Below are 16,508 nucleotides of genomic sequence, written 5' to 3'. Positions count from 1 at the left end.
CCCCTAGACCTGTAATTTTAAATGAAGGCATTATTCTAGAATGAAAAAATATTCCAGACTGAAAAGTTTTAATGTGTAAGAAAATGTTCCTTTTATGTTTGTGTTTTCATTTTCATTTTTATAATTTTATGGTGATTTGGGTATTCGTTTTGTTATGTAAGTGCGTTTTATATGATGTCTTTTTTGCCACATAGTTACAATCATTTAAATCTTAATTTCAGCTGATGAGTAAGGAATCTCCTGTTTCTGCTGGAAATGATGCCTATGTTGACCTTGATCGCCAGGTATCTCATTTTGCATTGTTTTTATCCATGCAGGGATTGAAAAGAATAAACCTTATATATTCACAAAAAGAATGTTTCATTTGAAATTGCTTATAGAATATATTGGTTTAATTCGTTGTTTTTTACTAAAATTCAAGAGCTTAAGCTACTTTACTAGTGGATATTACACATTAGTAATTAAATTTGTAATTTGTAATTAAAATATTGCATAACCCACTTTAAATTAACTTAAAGTCATTGTAATTCGTATTTCCTAGTCATGATTTTTCTTTTTCCATTAGTGATATCTTTCTTCATGCTACATTTAACACACAGCATTTCCTGAAAAATGGCATGCATTTAATCTTATGATTTATTTATAATACAAAATACCTTTTATTTCACATTATTCTTCCTTTATCTTTGTGAGAAAGACCGTTTACCCTTTATCTTTGTGACGAACGGTCAACAGATACTTAAATGCATTAAGGAATGTACTATATTTTTAAAGGAACTCTGTGGTGTATTCTTGTGGTTTTAACCAAAAGTTATTTTGTAATTTTAATTACTACTTTTCAATAGAATACTCTTAGTTACATTGTCAGTTTCTATGTTCCAACTATCCTGGGACATGTGTCCCAAAGGGTGAACAGATATCTTCACATTACCCTCTCTCATTTCTTCCCCATGGTTTCTAAATGTTTTGTAGGAAAGTCTTTGGACATATGATTTTAACCCAAGTTGTAATTTGCTTCCCTTACTTTGTGATGTTAGGTTTTAAAGGTGTTACTTTTTTTTAAGTTTATTTATTTTGAGAGAGAGAGAGAGAGAAAGAACGCATGTGTGAGCATGTGAGCAGGGGAGGGGCAGAGTGAGAAGGAAAAAGAGAAAATCCCTTGGGGGGGGGTGGGGGGGAGGCTGGAACCAGAGATCATGGCCTGAGCCTAAATCAAGAGTCTGACTTTTAACGGACTGAGCCACCCAGGCACCCCTAAAGTTTGTTACCTTTATGAATTTTTTTGTATCTATATTACACAGAAGTTTGGTCATGTGAAAGGAAAAGCCACTATAATTTTTTAGCCAATTTTTCTTTTTTTTAATTAAGTAATTAATTTTAATTAATTAATTTTTTCATGCTTTGCTAACTTAGAGTTTATATAATAATGGGACACAACTTAGAAGTGTTTGGTTTGTGTTGAGAATCAGAATAATAATTTAAAAACTGTTATGCAAACTAACATAAAGGTTTAATATGACTGAAGAACTTGGGTTGAAATACATCGGCTATATATTTCAACTATGGAAACCCCTATCCTCTAGCACATGCATATTTTATCAAGGTAAAATTTCTCACTTATTACAGAATCAACATTACCAAGAATCATGTAGCCCAGATAGGCAAATGTAAGAAAACTTGATAAAAGGAAAGTACCAGATTCAGAGAATCTGAAAAAACAAGACTTAGGACTAGAAGATACTCAGTTAGAAATGCCTTCTTTTGACTCTCCAGAAGGATTCTCCATTTCTCCCTGCCCCTCAGAAAGAAATGGGACGGAAATGTTTTAATTCTTTATTGTACCTATGTAATTATTAACTGTTGCTACTTCATATTGAAATGTTTATTGTATCTCTTTGTTTGTAACTAGTTGAAGAAAACTACGGAGGAACTGAATGAAGCTCTGTCAGCAAAGGAAGAAATCGCTCAAAGGTGCCATGAACTGGATATGCAGGTAAGAGATCCGTTCTGTGTACTACCTATTTGAAATGCACCATTATAAGTAACACCAGATATACTGTGTACTACCATGTAGTATAGTTTGGCTGTAACACAACCCTAATTAAAGAGAAAAAAAGGGAAAACAGGTTTTTGATTAAAAATAGACTAATCAAATATGTTAGCTTTGTTTCCTTCTTGCAACCCTATTAGATTGATAATAACTGAATGAAAATGGCATAAGGACCCAAGAAAAGAAAGGAAGGATATCAGTGCTAGCTTTAGGGAGGAGTGGAGATTTTAAAAGCCCTGATTGTAGTGTTTTCCAGTGTCCAAAGTATAAATACTCTAATTTACATGCAGGCCAGCTTCTTGTAGAGCATGTGACTCTTGATTTCAGGGTTGTGAGTTTGAGTCCCATGTTGGGTACAAAGATTACTTAAAAATCTTTAAAAAAAAAAAAATTAATAGGGTAGGTAGATTTCAAGAAGGCACCAATAAAAAGACAGAAAGTAAAGTGAAATTAGAGAAAGACAAAAATCATATGACTTCACTCATATGAGGACTTTAAGAGACAAAACAGATGAACATAAGGGAAGGGAAACAAAAATAATATAAAAACGGGGGGGGACAAAACAAAAGAGACTCATAAATATGGAGAACAAACTGAGGGGTTGTGGGAGGGGGGATGGGCTAAATGGGTAAGGGGCATTAAGGAATCTACTCCTGAAATCATTGTTGCACTATATGCTAACTAATTTGGATGTAAATTTTAAAAAATAAAAAAATAAAATTAAAGAAAAAAAAAAATAAGAAAAAAAATATTTGGGATTTACCTCAAAATTAAGGAGGTTGGGGGCATGGAGAGAGGTACAAATAAGACATAACTGACCATGTTTTGATGCTTGTTAAAGCTGGGTTATGAATATACTTAGTTCATAATATTTTATAATAGAAGCACTTTACTTTGAAAGGCGTAGGTGTTGGTCATTGCTTTGGATGCACATAGGAGGAAGTATAATCATAACACACTTGTTGGGTTAGAAGGTAAATAATATTATCTGGTCACAATAACATTAAAGTTATACACTGGGATTGGTAAACTACACCTTGTCATCTGTTTTTGTAAGTAAAGTTTTATTGTAGCACAGCCTTGCTTTTTCACATCTTGTCTATGACTGCTTTCATGCTGTAAGGACAGAGTTCATGCCACAGAGACCTATGGCTCTCAAAGCCTAAAATATTCACTGCTTGATTCTTTACAGAAGAGTTTACCAAACTTGGTATAGACATACTGCAAAGTGAATGGCAGGGTTGCAGACAGGTTATGAGAATAGAAGGGGTTGTCCTATGACACACTTAGTTCTGCAGAAAATAGTAGTAATACACTTGATACTCTGATTTCTAATGTAATAATATAAACCAGTTTCAACATTTAGAATTGTCCTAGAGAGAAATGTTATTGTGAAAGTAGAGGTGCAGGTGATAGCAGTTGAGAAGTAAATTAGGATAGGAGCCATGAGGAACACTAATGTTCTTGTCTTACCAAGAAGTCAAGAACCACTTCTGTGGCACAGCAGCTATTACATGGCTGGCTCCTTCTAGTCATCCAGTCTCAGCTCAAAATCACATGATTAATTTGGCATAAAATATGTATTGGGCACTTAAATGTGTGAAGTACTAAATTAGGCCTCCCGGAAAGGCTTTCCATGGTCCTGTAGTCCGTGGTCCATATAGTAGGCAGATGAGTGAGTGCATAAATGGGTGGGGGATTGAGTGGAAGGAGTTAGTAAGTAGTTAAGATTGCAGAGGTGACCAATGAAGGAAACAAGAATAGTGATATAGCTGTTTGTGGAAAGGAAGGATGGCACAAGTTGCTGTAATTTAACCTGTCAGAGGAGAAAGTCACTAGATAATGTCTGATGTTGATAAATCAAGAAATAGAAGTGTAAAACATTTAGAGATGTAAAATAACAACCCAAGACAGGAAAATTAGGAATAGTTAAAATTAGTTGTCTGTTAGAAGCAGAAGCACTCTGCGGGAAACTATAGCTTTTTTATGATAAACCCCTTTTTTGTCTGATTTTTTTCTTAAATCATGTTTAAGTATCATTTTTTATTACAAGCATACTTAGGAGTTATTGTTCCATACTGCTGCAATAATGCTGGTATCCCAGTAAAGCAAGTCAAATGAATTATCTGGCTTCCTAGTGCGTATAAAAGTTATGTTTATCCTTTATCGTAGTCTGTTAAATATGCAATAGCATTATGTCTAAAAATGTAGAGGCACCTGGGTGGCTTAGTCGGTTAAGCGTCCGACTTCGGCTGAGGTCATGATCTTGCGGTCTGTAAATTCGAGCCCCACATTGGGCTCTGTGCTGACAGCTCAGAGCCTGGAGCCTACTTTAGATTCTGTGTCTCCTTCTCTCTCTGCCCCTCCCCTGCTCGCTCGCTCTCTCTCTCTCAAAAAATAAACATTAAAAAAATTTTTTTAAATAAAAACAAATGTATATTCTCTTTCTTTCTTTTTTTTTTTTTTACAAATGTATACACTTTAGGAAGACTTTATCGCTAAAAATTGCTAACCATCATCTTAGCTTTTAGCGTATCATAATTTCTTTTGCTGGTGGAGTGTTTTGCCTCAGCATTTATGGCTGCTGATAGACTGATCAGGATGGTGGTTGCTGAAGGCTGGTGTGGCTGTGGCAGTTTGTTAAAATGAAATTTGCTCTATCAATTGACTCTTCCTTTCACAGATGATCTCTCTGTAGCATGTTATGCTGTTTGATAACTTTAGCCACAGTATAACTTCTTTCAAAATTGGAGTCAGTCTTTTCAAACACTACTGCTGCTTTCTCAACTGTTTATGTGATACTTTAAATCCTTTGTTGCCATTTCAACAACCTTCACAGCATCTTCACCCCAAGTCACTTTTCCACCCCAAGTCACTTTCTTTGCTTGTCCCTATGGAGCAACTACTCATTTATTAAAGTTTTATCTGAGATTGCAGCAGTTCAGTCTCATTTTCAGGCTCCATTTCTTTTTTGGTTGGTTTGGTTGGTTGGTTGGTTTGGTTTTTGTTTTTTTTTTAGAGAGAGCGCACGTGCCAGGGAGAGGGGCAGAGGGAAAGAGAAAGAGAATTTTTTTTTTTTTTTAATTTTAGAGAAATAGCGTGCAAGTGGGGGAGAGGGGCAGAGAGAGAGAATCTTAAAATCTAAGCAGGCTGCATGCTCAGTGAGGAGCTGGACGCAGGCTCCATCCCATGACCTGGATCATGCCCGGAGCCAAAATTAAGAGCCAGATGCTCAACCCACTGAGCCACCCATGTGCCCCCAAGCTTCATTTCTAATTCTAGTTCTCTTGCTATTTCCACCACATCTGCAGTTACTTTTTCCACTGAAGTCTTGAACTCCAAAATCATCCATGAGGCTTGGGATCAGCTTCCTCCAAACTTCTGTTAATGTTGATTTTTTTTTTTTTTTTTTTAAACCTCTTCCCATGAATCATGAATGTTCCTATTGCCATCTGGAATGGTGAATCCTTTCCAAAGGTTTTCAATTCATTGTACCCGGGTCCATTAGAAAAAGTATTATAATCTGTGGCAGCTACAGTTTTACCAAATGTGCTTCTTCTTTTTTTTTTTTTTAATGTTTATTTATTTATTTTGAGAGAGGCACAAGCACAAGTGGGAGAGGGGCAGAGAGAGGAGGGAGTAAGAGAAAAATCCCAGGCAGGCTCCATGCTGTCAGTGCAGAGCCCAACTCAGGACTCGAATTCACGAACCGCAAGATCATTACCTGAGCTCAAATCACAAGTTGGATGCATAACCAACTGAGCCACCCAGGTGCCCCCCAAATGTGTTGGTTAAATAATAAGACTTGAGAGTCTAAATTATTCCTTGATCCATAGTCTACAGAGTGGATATCGTGTTAGCAGGTTTGAACATTAATCTCATTGTACTTCTCCATCAGAGCTCTTGGGTCACCAGGGGCATTGTCAGTGAGCAGTAATATTTTTGAAGTCATCTTTTTTTCTGAGCAGTAGGTCTCAACAGTAGACTTAAAATATTTAGTAAACCATGTTGTAAGCGGATGTGCTGTCATCGGGACTCTGGTTCCATGGGTAGAGGACAGGCAGGGCAGATTAAGCATTAATTCTTAAGGGCCTTAGGATTTTCAGAATGGTAAATGAACATTGGCTTTAACTTAAACTCACCAGGTGCATCAATGTTTAATAAGAGAGTCGATCTGTCTGTTGAAGCTTTGAAGTCAGGCATTGACTTCTCCTGTCTAGCTGTGAAAGTCCTAGATAGCCTCTTCTTCCAGTAGAAGAGAATTTCTCATCTACATTGAAAATCTGTTTAGTGTAGCCACCTTCATGAATTATCTCAACTCCTTAATTTCCTGGATAATTTGGTGTCTGTCGCTTCTATATCAGCTCTTGCTACTTCATCTTGCAATTTTTGTTATGGAGGTAGTTTTTCCCTTTTACTTCATGTACCAACCTCTGTTGGCTTCAGACTTTTCTTCCGCAGCTTCCTCACCTCTCTCAGCCCTCATAGAGTTGAAGAGAGTTAGGGCCTTGCTCCGGATTAGGCTTTGCCCTAAGGGAATATTGTGGCTGATCCCTCCAGACCACTAAAACTTTCTCCATATCAACAATAAGGCTGTTGTTTCACTGTCTTATCATTTGTGTGTTCACTGGAGTAGCTTTAAACCTTTAATTTCTTTCAAGAATTTTTCCTTTGCATTCACAATTTGGCTACACTGTTTAATACAAGAAGCCTGGCTTTCAGCCTATCTCAGTTTTCAACGTGCCTTTCTCACTAAGCTTAATCATTTCTGCCTTTTGATTTAAAATGAGAGATGTGCAGCCTTTCACTTGAACACTTACAGGGTATAGTAGGCCTAATAATTTCAGTATTTTTGTGTCTCTGAGTATAGGGAGGCCTGAGGAGTGAGATAGACTAGTGGGGGAGGAACAGCTGGTCAGTGGAGCACTCAGACCACACTCAACAGTTACCAACTAAATTAACCATTTTATATGGGTGTGTTTGGTGGCACCCCAAAGCAATTCCAATAGCAACATCGAAGATCACCGTAACAAATACAATAATAATGAAGAAGTTTGAAATATTATAAGAATTATCAAAATGTGACAGAGACATGAAGTGAGCAGTGCTGTTGGAAAAATGGTGCCGATAGACTTTAGACCGGATTGCCACAAACCTTCAATGTGTAAAAATGGCAGTACTGAGGAGTACAGCAAAACAAGGTATGCCTGTAGTCTCCGTTTTCCGTGTGTGTGAAAAGGACTTTTGCCAAATACACAGGCATACATCATTTAAAAAAAAAAAAGGAGGAAGGTGCAGAAATGGATGAAATAGTCCAGTGACATGGAATAGAGCCACTGCTCTCTTCTGAGACAAGACTCATGCATTTATAGAAACCTGACAAATTATAGAGCTGGCATTTTAGCTTCATTCATTTATTCAACAAATGTTACTGAGTGCCTTCTGAAGAGAGTGTGTGAAGTGGATATCAGTCTGAAGAGGCCTTAGATGCCTTTGTAAAGATTTTGACTTTGAATAAATGGGAAGTCGTTGGAGGATTTTGAGCAAAGTAGTCATGTGAGCTGACTTTGTTTAAATGGATTATTGTGACCGGTGTATGGACAATAGACTAAAGGGAGGCAAGGGCCAAATTTAGAAGACTAATTAAGAAACCACTGCACAAATCCAGGCAAAAAAAAATTATGTTAGCTTAGATTGGAATTTAGGGCTTGTTAAGAAGTGGTCAAAATATGTTTGAAGGTATAGCCAATGATATTTTCTGACAAATTGGATGTAAGTATGAAGGAAAGATGTTAAGGATTATGACTGAGCAACTGGAAGGACAGAGTTCCTTTTCACTGAAATAGGAAAGACTGGAGGGAATGAGAGTGAGAAGTGATTAAGAGCTCCACTTGGACAATTTAAATTTGAGATGCCTGTTAGACATCCAAGTGTAAATGATGTCCAGTTTAGGCATGCAGGCTAGAAATAGAAATGTGCAAGTTATCACTGAATCAAGGACGTTTATAGCCATGAAACTGGAAGCCATCACTGTATGTAAAGAAGAAAAGCTGTAGGGTAGTCTAATGGCAGGGAAATAAAGAGGAATTGACTAAGGAGACAGGGAAGCCTGGTAGGCTGGTATAGAAACCAGGAGAGTAAGGGGTCCTGGTAGCCAAGTGAAGGAAATGCTTCAAGGAGGAGTATGTGGTCAGTTGCTTCAAACATTGATTGATCGCAGTGACACGGAGGTGTCAGTAGTGATCTGATGAGCAGTTTTGTAGAATGGTAGGGCCAATAGCCCAGCTAGAATGAGTTCAAGAGAAAGTGGAGGATGGGGAGCGAGAATTAGAAATGGCAGTTAACTTTTGTTATTACAGCTTTATTGAGATAAAATGAACGTATAATAAACTGCTCATATTTGAAGTGTACATTCAAAACTGTTGACATGTATTGATGTGTGAAAACATTACCGCAATTGATATAATGAACCCATCACCCTCAAACGTTTTCTCATGACTCTGTATTCCCCCTCCAGTCCCCAGCTCTGCTTTGTCACTATAGGTTTGTTTGTATCTTCTTGAATTGTATATAAAAGGAATCATACATTGTATACTTTTTTGTCTGATTTTTTTCATTATTTTGTGATTCGTTTGTGTTGATGGTATCCATAGTTAATTCTTTTTCATTGCCAAATAGTATTGTCTTATATCCACATACTAGAATTTACCAATTAACCTGTTGATGAACATTTGTGTTGTTTCTAGTTTTTCTCTATTACAAATAAAACAGCTGTTAACATTCTTTATAAATCTGTGTGGCCATGTGCTTTAATTTCTCTTGAGTAAGTAAATACTGCCTAGGTCATGTAGTAGTTGCATGTTTAATTTTTTTTGAAAACGCAAATCTGTTTTCCAAAGTGCTTGAAACATTTTACATTGTCACCAAAAGCGTATGAGACTTCCATTTATTCTACATCTCTGCCAACACTTGGTATAGCCAGTATTTTTTATTTTAGCCTTTCTAGGAGTGTATTGGTAGAACATTGTGGTTGTAATTTACATTTCCTTAATGATTAATCATGAGTATCTTTTTGTGTGCTTAGTTGCCATTTACATATCTTACTTGGTGGACTATCTTTTCAGATGTAAAGAATGAATTCCTGCTTACTCTTATATATTGCTCTGCCTGTGCAGTATTCAAAGGTAGTGTAAATGTTTGCAGTGGAGGTTGATCAAAACAGGCTTTAATTCATAATGGTAATTCACAAGTGATTGTGCTGATGCCAGTGTAATTGGAAGAAATAATTGCTGTCTTCCTATATTCTAACAGGTTGCAGCATTGCAAGAGGAGAAAAGTAGTCTTTTGGCAGAGAATCAGGTATTAATGGAAAGACTTAATCAATCTGATTCTATAGAAGATCCGAACAGTCCTGCAGGAAGAAGGCATCTGCAGCTCCAAACTCAATTAGAACAACTCCAAGAAGAAACATTCAGGTAAAAGACCCCTCACTAAAGTCTATCCGTTAAAACATTTGGTAATTGTCTTTTAAAGTTAAGAATATAGTGTTAGGACTATAACACTAGGTGGCTGCAAACCACAGGAGGATGTAAAATAAACAACTTCCCCAAATCTTCCCACGTGACACAAAGGTAACTTCATACCTAGGAAAAAGTCTATCAAAACCACACGCTCAATATTACCTGAAAGACAGTATGCCTCAGCTTTTCTTGTGAGAAAAGCAAACAAGAACCACACATCCCATACACCTGTCCCACCCCATCCTGCTAGGTGCTTTCAGGCAAGTAAAAGGCAGATTAACAAAAAATTAGAGGAAGACAGAAAAATACAGGGCCTGAGGGTAAGGTTAAGTTGGAGAGATCATCAGAAAGATTAAACTCACTCAAAATCTGAAATCAGTTTTAAGACAAAAAAGAGATTAAACCACAAACTGCAGGGAAAAGATTTTAAAGTCAAGTGAGTTGCCTTAAAGGACCAGATACCCTGAAAACATAGTGGCACTAACATAAAGAGATTGGTGCCCTTTGCAGGTACTTGGTTTAAAGGGACACAATAAAAAGGCCAGGTCCATGATTTATAGAGATAGGCTTATTTAAAGGGCAAGCTAATTTAGAGGGACTGTTTTCTAAACACATCTTCTGGGAGAGGAAAAGGCTAAGAGGAAGGGAGAATCACCCTTTGGCAATTGGATGGTGAAAGGGAAAAGGAGAAAAGGAAAAATTTGGCATCCTGCCAGATAAAACAGAACCACACAATTGAAGGATTTAGCAGTAAGACATATATTTTGCTTTAACAGGAAAAAATAAAAAACTATATTTAAGTCTTTTCTGAAACCTTAGAAATAGTTCATCCCCTGTGGTCTACATGAGCAATTCAAGATATGGTCTGTGGGCCCCTGCAGGTTTGCAGAGACCCTTTCAGAGAGGCTTCCAGCCCATCCCTTTTCTACCTACATGTCTGTGCAAGGGTGGATTTCCTTCATACATTTCAGCCAAAAAGGTGTCACAACAGGTGAATATAGAAATAGCTATGACAGCCCAGCTGTTTCCTGTGAGACTGGATTATTTGAATCACAAAAATGTAAAACATCACCACTCTTCTCCCTATTTTTGTGTTTTAGGATATACAGTTATTTTTCATAAATGATGTGTTGTCTATATTGATATAATAGTTTTATTACTGTCCTTTTCAATATATTTAGGTATTTCTGTTTTAAGTTTTAAATATGATAAGTAAATATCCATAGATAAAACCTATGTAAACAAAAGTTCTTTGAAATGTCAGTAATTTTAAGAGTGTGAAGAGGTCCTGAGACCAAAAAGTTTGAGAACCCTTCATCTTAATCTTGACCCTCTAAGACAGAATTGGTAGATAGTAAAATCTAAGTATGACTGTACCCTTTTGTTTCTAAATTATGGCTAGTTTTTTTTCTGCTTTGTTTTGTTTTGAAGGGGGGTTGAGGGGTGGACGGGCGGGAGAGAGAGAGAGAGAGAGAGAGAATATGAGAATGAGAATGAATTCCATGCAGGCTCTGCACTGTCAGTACATGGAGCCCAACGCAGGGCTCTAACTCCTGAACTGTGAGACCATGACCTGAGCTGAAAGCAAGAGTTGGATGCCTAACCAACTGAGCCACCCAGGTGCCCCTAAATTGTGGCTAGTTTTTAAAGTATGGTTTGGGGAAGTGGTATTTAGAATTGTCTTGTGTATTCATTATGAAGGAAATAGTGTCTGAGTCTTTTATTTGTTCCAGAATACATGTTGTAGTACATATTGCAATTATTATTTTGAAGCGCTTAAACAATTCAAGTACTTATCAGTACTACATATTTATACCTCTTAGTATTTATTATTCCTTATAGTCAAATATAATTCTTCTGGGTTATCTGTATTATAACCTTGTACCTTTCATATTTTTTCTTTTTTGAGCATTGATACGAGCTTTTAAGTTTCAACTCTCATAGATTTTTTTTGAAGAAATTATTAATTTTAATATATGTGATAGTGGTATTGTGCTTTTAATTTTTTTTAATGTTTTTATTTATTTTTGAGAGAGAGAGAGAGAGAGAGAGAGAGAGAGAGAGAGAGCGCGCGCATGAGTAGAGGAGGGGAGAGAGTGAATCAAAAGCAGGCTCCAGGCGGTCAGCACAGAGCCTGATGCAGGGCTTGAACTCATGAGCTGTGAGATCATGACCTGGGCTGAAGTCAGATACTTAACTGACTGAGCCACCCAGGCGCCCCTCATGGATTATTTTTAATTACAAAAGGGACAATATATTTTTTTAATGGAGGGATCTGGCAGTTACCATTTAATTAAATCATCAAACTAAGCAGCACCACCCACAGGGTACACAGTGTCACTTGTATAGTATTTTTGCCAAATATTTAACCTGAATGTAATCATGAAGAAATAATCAGAATAAGGAATATCCTTAAAGATGGGTAAGACTACTCAAAAAAGTCAAAAAAATAGGAGTTTATTTTTTCTTTTTATTTTTTTATATTTTTTAAATGTTTATTTTTAAGAGAGAGACAGATTGCAAGTGGGGGAGGGGCAGAGAGAGAGAGGGAGACGCAGAATCTGAAGGAGGCTCCAGGCTCTGAGCTGTCAGCACAGAGCCCGACCTGGGGCTCAAACCCACAAACTGCGAGATTATGATCTGAGCTGAAGTCCGACACTTTAACTGACTGAGCCACCCAGCCACCCATCAAAAAAGTCAATATTATAAAAAACAAAAGGAAGGAAATACAAAAGGGATAATACAACTAAAGATAATGTGAAAATTTTTCTTTGGATCCTGGATCAAAGTGGAAACAGGGAACATTTTTACTACAGTTGGATAAATATGGACTGCATATTAGATAAATTAATATTAATTGTCTTAGATATAATAATGGTATTGCGATGATGAATAAGACTATCCTTACTGCTGTAGTATTTAGGGGTGAAGGGTCATGACCTCTGCAGCTTCCTTTATGATAGTTCTCAAAAAAAAATGTACGTGTGTATTTTATGTATGTGTTTACCCATAAAGTGACAGAAAGCATATGAGGCAAAATGTTAACAATAAGTAGATGAATCTAGCAAAGGGTGTGCAGGTATCCATGAACTAGTCTTTCAAATTGTCTGTAGATTTCAAATATTTAAAAGTAAATGGTGGGGGGGCGGTTAAATCCAATTTTCTAGACAATGATAACATCTGGAGCATAAGAATTTACTTTCACTTTTCCTTCCCTTACATCAAACCCAACAAAAATAATTTTTAAAAATACTAACATCTGATATATGAGTATTTTTTAAATAATCCTAAATAAAACAAGAGCAACTTCAATTGGTACTTTATTACAATAAACTTTATGCCAGGATCGTTAACCTGTTATTAAGTCTATTACAATAACTATTAAATTTCTTATTTTAGCTCTTTCAATCCATAAGTTAAAGGAGAAGGAATAGTATAAAATAAGGTTGGTGTGTGAAATTCTCAGTAGAGAACAAGATGATAATTTGTATTAATCTAGTATTTGAGTTTTTTTCTAGACATTCCAAAAATCCTGGCTTTGCCACTTAGTAGCTGTGTAACTTTGGGCATGCCTCCATTGCATTCACTGTAAGATGGTCTAAAAATTACCTACTTTCTAGAATTTTTGTATTAAATGAGTTAACATGTGAAAAGTACTGAGAATATTGCCTAACACACAGATACAATTTAGTTATTACTTTTCTAGAAAATGAAATAAAAATAAGATAAAATTTTGGAATGACAAAAAGTAAATGATCATTATTTATGGATAATAGGTTGGTCCACCTAGAAAATGTGAAGTGAATCAACCTAAAGTTCTCAGAACCGGTAAACACTTAATGGGAAGAGAGTAACTATAAGACATTTGTATAGGTTATAAGATGTTCTAGTAATAACTAGGTAGGATCATCAGGAAAAACTTGCTTTTGTAAGTTTATAAGTACCCAAGGAATAATAAAATTTAAAAGGAATATGAGGGACTTGTACAACAAAAACTTCTTAGTCGTACATAAAAAGTATTTCAGTATATGGAGAACGATAACATCTGTTTGTTTACTTTGGTTTTTTTTACACGTTTTTAACGGCGCATTGTAAGAATGCCATTTTCTCTTAAATTATTATATAATTTGAACTTGATTCCAATTCACATTTTGTGTTCAGCCAGAAGTATTGAGCAGGAGATTCCCAGAACGTTTACACTCAAAGTATAATGAGGGAGTGCTTGCCGTGTCCATTGTTGAAACGTTACACACCTGTACTAATTTTGGTATTGGTGCAGCAAAGTAGACAAACCAGTAACACAAATGCAGATCCAGAAAACTGACCCAAGTGTATACATAAATTTCTAATATGACAAAGGTGGCATTTTCTAATCAATAGGTAAAGATTAAATTATCTGTTAAATGGTTTTGGGATAGTAGGTAAATATTTTGGCAGGAAAAGTTAGATTCCTACATTACATCATATACTAAAGTTAATTCCAGGGGAAATTGAGAATTTTAGTGTTAAAAATGAAACCCTGGGGACACCTGGGTGGCTCAGTCGGTTGAGCATCCGACTTCAGCTCAGGTCATGATCTCGCAGTCTGTGAGTTCAAGCCCCGCTTCGGGCTTTGTGCTGACAGCTCAGAGCCTGGAGCCTGCTTCGGATTCTGTGTGTGTCTCTCTCTCTGCCCCTCCCCCACTCATGCTCTGTCTCTCTCTGTCTCTCAAAAATGAATAAACATTAAAAAAAAAAAATTCAAAAAAAAAAAAAAAGAAACCCTGTTAAATACTGACAAGAAATATAAAATATTTTTATAATATTGTATTATATATGTGTGTATTTAAATTTATTTAAATTTGTATTTAATTATAGTAAAATTTATTCATTAAATTATTAAAATTTATTTATTAAATTTATTTATATTTAAATATATTTTAAAATATTTGTAATATTTTTATGTTTTATATAAAAGAAAAAAGCTTTATAATCATACACCAAAAGTGAAAACTATAAGGTAGAAAATGCATCAATAGAATTACACAGAAATTAGGAATTTCTGTTAAATTGAAATACTTCTATAAATAAAATTGAAAGTAAACAAAGGAACACCTGAGGGGGCGCCTAGGTGGCTCAGTTGGTTAAGAGTCCGACTCCTGATTTCTGTGCCGGTCATGATCTCGTGGTTGGTCAGACTCCTTGCTGGGCATGGAGCCTGCTTAAGATTCTCTCTCTCTCCCTGTCTCCACTCCTTCCCCACTCAGGCTCCCTCTTTCTCTCAAAAAAATTTTTTAAAAGTCGGGGGCACCTGGTGGCTCAGTCAGTTGAGCATCCCACTCTTGGATTTCAGCTCAGGTCCTGATTCTCAGTGTTCAGGGGATCAAACCCCACGTCAGACTGCCTTCTTCTGCCCCTCTCTGCCACTCGTATGCTCACTCACTCTCATTCTCTCTCTCTCAAATAAAAAAAATAAATAATCAACAATAAATATTTGTGACATTAGAGACAATCCTGTAAATCAAAAGTAAAGATTTATGTTAAAGCGAAATAAAATAAGAGGTATGAACGGTATTATCCATATTTAGAGGGGAAAAAACCTATGAATAGCAACCAGACTAGAGGATATACTCAAAAATGTTAATTAACAGTATTATCTACTTAGATTAATACATATTTTTTTCTTGCTTGCTTTTCTGTATTTTATAAATTTTCAACAAGGAACATCTGTTAATTTCATGGTCACAAATAAAACTTTAAATAAATTTTATGTTCTGTATTTGGAAAAATATTACATGATGTCTAACTTTCTGAACAGAGGGGTGATAATCAGTTGTTATGTTTCCATAAGCCTTGGACCAGTGGAATCCATTTCAGGATAAAACTTGAAGATAGAGCTTATGGTCACAGAAGTAGGAGACAGGTTCAAGAGTGTATTCTCATGTTTTTTATTTCCTTTTGCTGTTCTAAGGAGAATTATTAGACAATAAATAGTACTTTCTTGGTCTATTTTGTTTTGATTACAGACTAGAAGCAGCCAAAGATGATTATCGTATACGCTGTGAAGAGTTAGAAAAGGAAATCTCTGAACTCCGGCAACAGAATGATGAACTAACCACTTTGGCAGATGACGCTCAGTCTCTAAAAGATGAAATAGATGTTCTTAGGTAAACAGTTTTCCCATCTTTGTGACCTCTCAGGCCTGTCATCACCCAGAACAGCTCTGCCACTCATAAACTCTAGGATCTCTGAGCATAGCAGGGTATTTAACTGGGTTCAGATTCCAGTGCTGTCATTTATTTAACCTCTCGTGTAACCATTTTCTCATCTGTAAAATGGAGATAATACACCTCCCACCTCAGATTTAGATGCAGAACTAAGTAAGTTTTTATTTCTAAACCGTTGGAACAGCATCTGTCAAGTAAGTAAGTGCTGTATAAATGTTTGTTAAATAGAAACTAGTCTCCGACCATCACTAAATACTTGTGTAGCTCTGGAGCTTTTCTTATTATGACTCCTTTTCTTTAATTTCAAGTCCTCTGCTCACTCAGTCTTCCTCTTTCTCGGATACTGTCACACCCCACGAGGCATCATTTCCTTGCTGGACCAGTTTACCTGCACCTCGACTGTTCTCTCACTAAGTGCCTTCACTCTCTGCCACCTCAATTTGCCACCATTCCACTTGTATAATCTATCTTCTGTCGGATCATTCCAGCCATTTACACTTTTGCTCTTTGAATACTGAGAATGAATAGAGAAAATCACATAGTGATACAGTTTTGTCCTACTACAAAGCCATGATCTTTACTCTTCCTTGGGCTCTTACCTGTGGTCCACCATTCTGCTGCTCATGATAGATAGCTCTGTCTCCCATTTCTCTCATAGCTAGCACCTATTTCCATAACTCTTTTCACCTGGACACCCACACCCCCCCCCCCCCCCCCCCCCCACCTCTCAAT

The 16,508-nt window shown here is 36.4% G+C and overlaps 1 protein-coding gene across 7 annotated transcripts in view; it reads left to right on the top strand.

Moving 5' to 3' along the window:
• Positions 1-16,508, top strand: part of HOOK3 (hook microtubule tethering protein 3) — a 113,303-nt gene that overhangs the window by 46,139 nt on the left and 50,656 nt on the right. For all 7 annotated transcript variants that reach the window (XM_042934710.1, XM_042934708.1, XM_042934706.1 and 4 more), the window contains 4 exons: positions 222-284; positions 1,910-1,993; positions 9,362-9,525; positions 15,576-15,716. In XM_042934710.1, the coding sequence (XP_042790644.1) occupies positions 222-284; positions 1,910-1,993; positions 9,362-9,525; positions 15,576-15,716 (452 nt within the window). The remainder of the gene's footprint in view (positions 1-221; positions 285-1,909; positions 1,994-9,361; positions 9,526-15,575; positions 15,717-16,508) is intronic.

This window comes from Panthera leo, chromosome B1, assembly GCF_018350215.1.
Source record: "Panthera leo isolate Ple1 chromosome B1, P.leo_Ple1_pat1.1, whole genome shotgun sequence".
Taxonomy (NCBI): Eukaryota; Metazoa; Chordata; class Mammalia; order Carnivora; family Felidae; genus Panthera; species Panthera leo.
The sequence above is the reverse complement of the archived record's forward strand: the minus strand, read 5'-3'. Positions and strand labels throughout refer to the sequence as shown.